General features: G+C 32.3%; 1 protein-coding gene across 1 annotated transcript; it reads left to right on the top strand.

Moving 5' to 3' along the window:
• Nucleotides 1-2,603: 2,603 nt before the first annotated feature.
• LOC132162968 (disease resistance protein RPV1-like) lies at nt 2,604-5,472 on the top strand. The gene is made up of 2 exons (XM_059573175.1): nt 2,604-3,100; nt 4,677-5,472. The coding sequence occupies exons 1-2, from the start codon at nt 2,604-2,606 to the stop codon at nt 5,470-5,472; spliced, it is 1,293 nt and encodes a 430-aa protein (XP_059429158.1).
• The last annotated feature ends 1,269 nt before the right edge of the window (nt 5,473-6,741 follow it).

The raw sequence follows: 6,741 nt of genomic DNA, 5'->3' as shown, positions 1-6,741 counted from the left end.
CATATATACTACCCATTTTATAAGACCCAAAGTCGGTTACAAGAGATACTCTAAAAACAAGTAGTAGTGGAACACCTCGGCTAGGGTAATAAGTCAAAATAGTACTTGTAAAAGGAGGGCCAAATATTACTAGAGCACTAAAAGCCAAAGACAACGAATGGGCCCCACGTCTGACTTGTGAAGTACAAGTTACACCGCAACATATTTTAACGAATTTTAAAAATGCCCACCAGTCAAAATAAAAAAAAAAAAAATTGTGGGTGATTTTGCTATCCCCATTCAATTTGACTTAAATTTAGTCATGTGATAGCTACATGTATTTTTTTTATCTTAAATTTTTAAAATTGTTCCCATGTGTTTTAGCAAATTTCACAAATGCCTCCGAAGTCAAACCAAAATAAAAAAATTAAAATTAAAAAAAAAAAACAAAAACAAAAACAAAATGTTTGGCCATCCGTTAACAATTTCCGCCCAATTTGACTGAAATTTGGTCACGTGCTAGGCACGTGTATTTTTTTCTCTTAAATTTTTAAAATTGTTCCCATGTATTTTAACAAATTCCAAAAATGCCCAAAAAAAAAATATGGTGGCTACGACCACCCCTAATTTTATTTTTATTTTTTCTAAATTTTGAATGTTTTTTTTTTAAATAAAAAATAAAATTGTAGGTGCAATTTAGTATTTTTCATTATACTAATTGGACGGGGATGGTTGTGACCACCCTCGATGGATCGGGGATGGTCACGACTACCCCATGGCTCTGAGTGTAGTCATACCGTGCACTTTGGAGATTCGATTCACGTACGGTTCGGCAATTTTTCTTTTTTGGGCTTATGTGACAGTGTCACGCCACATTAACACCAGGATCACAATCATGAGACTGACAATTGCTTTTGTTAAACATGTCTTATTGTTTTGTTTTAGTAGAAGTAAAACCCTTAGAGGAAACTTCTTTAGTAGGATTTGCGATTTTTTTGTACTTCAAAAACGGTTAATTATAACCGAATAATTGCGAATTACGGCTAACAGCTGATTGGCTTGGTAGTTAAGTTGTGGTTATTTAAAAATGGAACTTCTTAAACTGGTTGTGGTTTGGATTATGAGAGAATAACGACAACCCCAATCCAATCTTCTAATTTATTGTGCGCCAAGTATTGTGATGTAGAATTATGTTTAATAAGCCATTCTCATTATTCAATTTACTTAAGAAACTAACAAGAGTCGATATAAAACACACAAGAAATGTATAAAAAGTCACACGTCTTACAAAACAAAATGAGAATCTTTATATTCTTGAAAAGAGCTTTTGTTTCTTGGTCCATATATTCCAAGAAATATATATATATGGTGAAATTTTAGAATAATATGACTACATGGAAAACGAACCTTTGGGAAAGTCAGCAACAGCTGGCAAACCAGTTGGCAAAAAATGGACGGTTACAAAGTCAACTCCTATCTTGCAATTATAGTTTGCCACTGGGTGATTTAGAATTAAGTCTTCCTCATTATTAAATTTACTTAACAAACGTATCAAATCAGAAGTAGTTGAGGGAGTTGTGTTTTTATGAGGAGTTTGTACATCAAATCCTTTCTCACTTTCCTTCCTCCTCTCAATTCTCAACCCAAAATTCTCTCTTTTTCGTTTCCCACAAAATATAATAATTCAAGTCTTTTAGTGGCCAGCAAACCCAAATCTGAGCGTTGAACCCATTTTCATTTTCCTAATTCTACTCCAAACCACGATTTCTTTCCCAAACTACCCCCCGCCATTCCTCTCTTTCTACCCCATTCTACCACCCATGGGTCAAATCATCAGTGTCGTACGAGGTTGCTTGCCTTTGTGCTTTCCACCGCCAGAATCCGAAGACCAAAACGAGGCCTCCCAGGTTGTCGGCGTCGAAGACCAAAACGAATACGGTAACATTTTTTTTTTTTAAAAAAAAAATAATGATAATTAAATCCTATATATATATATATATATATATCCACGCATTCATTGGATAAATATGATCGAACTTTTACTTTAACTACAATCCAAGACTCTTTGTGCTTGCCAGCAATAAGAAATAGTGGAAGCATATAATGAATTACATTGTGTAGATTACAAAGACCTAAAGAGGTTATGAGTGATAGGTAAAAAACCTTAAGCTAATTAAGGTAGAAAATAAACCCTGATAGGAAAAATAATAAACTCTAGAAAAATAATATAAAATATTCTACCAAGTAGGAATTCCTTCCTTTTTTTTTTTTTTTTTTTTTTTTTTTTTTTTTTCAATAATAGAGAAATTATATATTTTAATAAAATTCAGCAAAAATAAAAACACAAAATTATTAGTAAGTTCGGATACCACTGAATCATCATCATCATTGTCTCCTCTTTAGTACGTAGCATGAAACTTTGCTTAGGCCTTAGAGGATCTAAAAAGAATTAAAGAAGAAAATGAATGAATCTGGATATGGATTTAGATTTATGTTTCGTAAATGATCTTTTTATGTTTTTTTTTTTATCTACTATGCAAAATTAAATATCCTCCCCTTTCACTCGCTGAATGTCTCCCTTTTCAGTCCAATCAAGCCCAACCATAAGAAGCACCTTGTCTTTCATGACTATTCCAACATTTCCATCATCTTCTGAATCTCGTTGGGATCACGATGTCTTTCTGAATTTTAGAGGTGAAGAGACCCGTAAGAACTTTACCGATCACCTCTACTCCGCCTTGGTGGAAGTCGGAATTCGTACCTTCCGCGATGATGAGGAGTTTCGAAGAGGGAATATTGTCTCTACTGAACTACTCAATGCAATTCGTGGATCGAAGATTTCTATTGTTGTTTTCTCCAAAGGCTATGCTTCTTCTACGTGGTGCCTTGATGAACTAGTGGAGATCGTGCACCGTAAGAATACTGTAGGCCACACTCTTCTTCCAATATTTTATAATGTGGAACCCTCAAATGTTCGACATCAAACCGGAACTTTTGCGAAAGCCTTTGCTAGGCATGAAGAGCGATCTCAAACTGATATGGAGAGGGTGCAAATGTGGAAAGCAGCTCTTAGTGAAGCTGCGAATTGTTCTGGCTTGGATCTCCAAAGTGCTGCAAATGGGTATTATTTTCATTCCATTTTTAAGTTTTTTTTTTTTTTTTTTCTCCTTTTCTGTTCTTTTGAATTTTAGATGAGAAATAATAAATTAAAGTGGAGCTATAAAAATAAAAAATTAAAATTAAAAGAAATGAAAAATAACCCTATCATTTAACGCGATCAGATAAATCACGCCTTAGCATTTAACGCGATCAGATAAATCCTCTTATGTTCAATGTTTAATTATCTCTTGAGTGTTTCGAAATAGTTTTTATCATTATTATTTTTTTGCACAAAAATCAAATAAACACACTATAATCTTCCATTAGCCCACTAAAAATCCAAATAATTTATTATCTTAATTCAGAAGTTGCAATTTTCATCAAAGAACAAACTAATAAAAATAAATAAATAAACAACCTACAAATACAGTTAATACTCAATTACAATTGTTTGAAGATGGTTATATTATTCTTATTAAGGGTTAATAAGTGCAATTTTAGCGTTTATGAAAGGTTAAGAATAAGAATTACTTCGAAATTGAATTTTTAGGTTATTATTGTTGAAGAGTGAAGAGAAAAAAAAACAAAAGTTAATTTTTGAAGTTGTTGTTTTTCTCAAATAAAAAACGTAGACATGGAAGATTAAAAAGAAGAATTACTTCATGTTGATTTTGTAGGTTGTTATATTTGAAGAGTGGAGAGAGATATGAAGAAAGAGAAAAAAAAAAAAAATTAGTGAGAGAGAGAGAAAAAAAAAATCCGAAATAATTGGGAGATCTTTATTTTGTAGGCCTTATTATTTTGTAGATAATTTATTATTAATCAAATTCTTTTTCAATGGATTATTATTTAGAAAAAAGCAATTCTTATTTTATAAATTATCTTCTTTTTTTTTGAGAAAATAAATTATATATTATTACATGCACAAAGTATATGTTCTCCAACCTTTTCTAAATTTGAATTAAAAATATTAAAGTGACTAAAAGTATTAATACATAATAATTTGATTTGCATTATTTGTTTCCTTATTTGATTTGGACATTAATAATACTTAATATCGTGCATTAAATTTTTGAACTTAATGAGATCACATATAAGAAAAGTTATTGAAATATAATTAAATACCTATAGTTAAGCTAATTTAATGACCGGTTCACTATTGAAAAATCGATTCCCTCTTAAAAAAACTGGTTTATCTTTAAAATAAAAAGGGTACACGCCATATATCGCAATATTAAAGCTCTTTTGAGAGTGATTCAACTTTTATATATATATATATATGATTGCCTTTTTTGATAAAATGTCATACACTTGACATGAATGATATTTTTGCCATAATTTCCGTAAAATGGTTAATGGCTTTGTCAATGTAAATAAAAAGAAAGATGAAAAAGAAATTATGTAGGGATATACTTCCATGATATTCTTGATGAATTTGATATAATGTAGATTTTTGCCATGAAATCTTAGTCTCAAATAATTGGGATGATATATAACATCTTTTTGTTACCATGATGATTCATAATTTTCTTTATTCTTTTTCTTTCCTCGCGCTTACTTCATTTTTTTTTTTTTATTATTTGAATCATAATAATCAGGTATGAATCAAAATTCATTAAGAAGATTGTTGAAGAAGTTTTGAACAAAGTCAAGCCTGCTCGCTTGAATGTTGCCATGCATCCAATAGGAATAGAATCTCGTGTTGACGAGATGAAAGTTTTATTAGATCTTGGAACAAGTGACGTTTGCATTGTGGGCATCTATGGGATGGGTGGAATTGGTAAAACAACCTTAGCAAAAGCTACCTATAATCAAATATGTTATGAATTTGATGGAAGTAGTTGTCTTTTAAACGTTAAAGAAGCTTCAAGGCAATCCAATGGTTTAGTTACTTTACAAAAGCAACTTCTTTTTGATATCGTGAAAGGGAAGAATTTAGACTTCTATAATGTTGATAGTGGAATAGAGTGGATTAAGGAAAGAATTGAGGGCAAAAAAGTTCTTATTGTTTTGGATGATGTGGATCAGGTGAAACCCCTACACGCATTAGTTGGAAACTTTATACGGTTTGGCCAAGGAAGTAGAATCATTATAACAACTAGAGATGAACATCTACTTACTCAACTTGGAGTACATAAAAAATATAAGGTGGAAGAATTGAATAATTGGGAGTCTCTTCAACTTTTCTCCTATCATGCCTTCAAGATGGGCCATCTAACAGATGATTACAAGGAACTTTCAATTAGGGCAGTGGAGTATGCAAGAGGACTTCCAATAGCTCTTGAGGTTTTGGGTTCTTTTCTATTAGGAAGAAGTGTTTTTGAATGGAAAAGCGAATTAGAAAAATTGCAAGGAATTCCTCACAATGAGATTCAAAAAATATTATTAGATTAAGCTTTAAATCACTAGGCTACTATGCAAAGAAGATATTTCATGATATTGCATGTTTCTTTATCAGTAGATACTTCATGGTTGTGGTTTTTTTTCTTCTTCTTCCATATATTGATCTTGGTCTTCTCATTCAGAGGTCCCTCATGACAATTGATCTACAAAATAAGTTGAAGATGCATGATCTTGTTCGAGATATGAGAAGATCGATTGTTCGCGAAATGTCACCTTGTAATTTTGGACAACTTAGCGGGTTGTGGTTTCTTAAGGATGTAATTTATTTTATTTTTTGAATAGGTAAGTCTCTTCTCATTCCATAAAATATTTAAGCTCTTGAAAACATAGGTAAAAGCTATGTGGTTACAAAGTCGTAGATACATCGAAAAATCTAACAATCAAATCGTATCCATGACCTCCGATCTCACTCATGTACAAACTTCATTTTCGGCATAGATCTACTCCTGACAAACTAGATCTACGACATGGGTAGATCATATCCCTACAACAAAATTTGTATTTAACCAGCTGTGAGAGATAAGTCCTCATATCAAAAATTATCCGTCATCAACTTGAAAGCCAGAACAACATAATTAAACAAAAAACAAAAAACCACAAACATCAGTAGTAGGCTCATACAAAAGCGCATGAGATTCACTCGATCCACGCTCCGGAATGTTCGAACCACAACCGTCGCATGCCAACTGGAGGAAAAACATCTGTTGACTATAGGACTTGTTGGCGTCGGGGAAGAAGGTGTAATGACACGTATAAGACTTGGACCAGTGGCAAAAATGTAAATCTGTTTCAGAAAAAGCCAATCTAAAAACCCTTGCAGAAACCCACAAAGCCAAAGAATGGGGAGGTGTAGTAGACGGTCAAAGCGGTGGAGGAGGTTGGGCACTGCTGCCGAAGTCTAAACAAAATCTAAAACAAAAACAAATAAAAAGGGGAAGGGAGGAAGGAAACCAACCATCCTTCCTCCCTTTTGGATCACACTGGAAAGTCTTAAAGATGTATTAAATGTACTAAGAAATCAAAAGGTAAGAGAAATTTGCATTTATATATGGCCATGTGCGCGCACATAAATAGACGCATGATACATGTGTTACGTACGTATACATGAGTTTTGTCTTTTTGCCAAGCATACTTCATAACTAGAATAATATGTCAACATTTCCGTATGATTTTAAATCTAAAGTTTCTCTAAATTAAGTCGTATAACATGAAAAAAGAGAAAAAAAGAAAAAGAAAACGAAGTTATGCAATCAAGTCTTA

This window comes from Corylus avellana, chromosome ca10 (assembly GCF_901000735.1).
Source record: "Corylus avellana chromosome ca10, CavTom2PMs-1.0".
Classification (NCBI taxonomy): Eukaryota; Viridiplantae; Streptophyta; class Magnoliopsida; order Fagales; family Betulaceae; genus Corylus; species Corylus avellana.
The sequence above is the reverse complement of the archived record's forward strand: the minus strand, read 5'-3'. Positions and strand labels throughout refer to the sequence as shown.

Excerpts from the sequence above, each read along its gene's own strand:
- LOC132162968 (XM_059573175.1), top strand. The coding sequence starts at position 2,604 with ATGACTATTCCAACATTTCCATCATCTTCTGAATCTCGTTGGGATCAC. Across the intron at positions 3,101-4,676 it reads CTCCAAAGTGCTGCAAATGG|GTATGAATCAAAATTCATTA; the intron begins GTATTATTTTCA and ends CATAATAATCAG.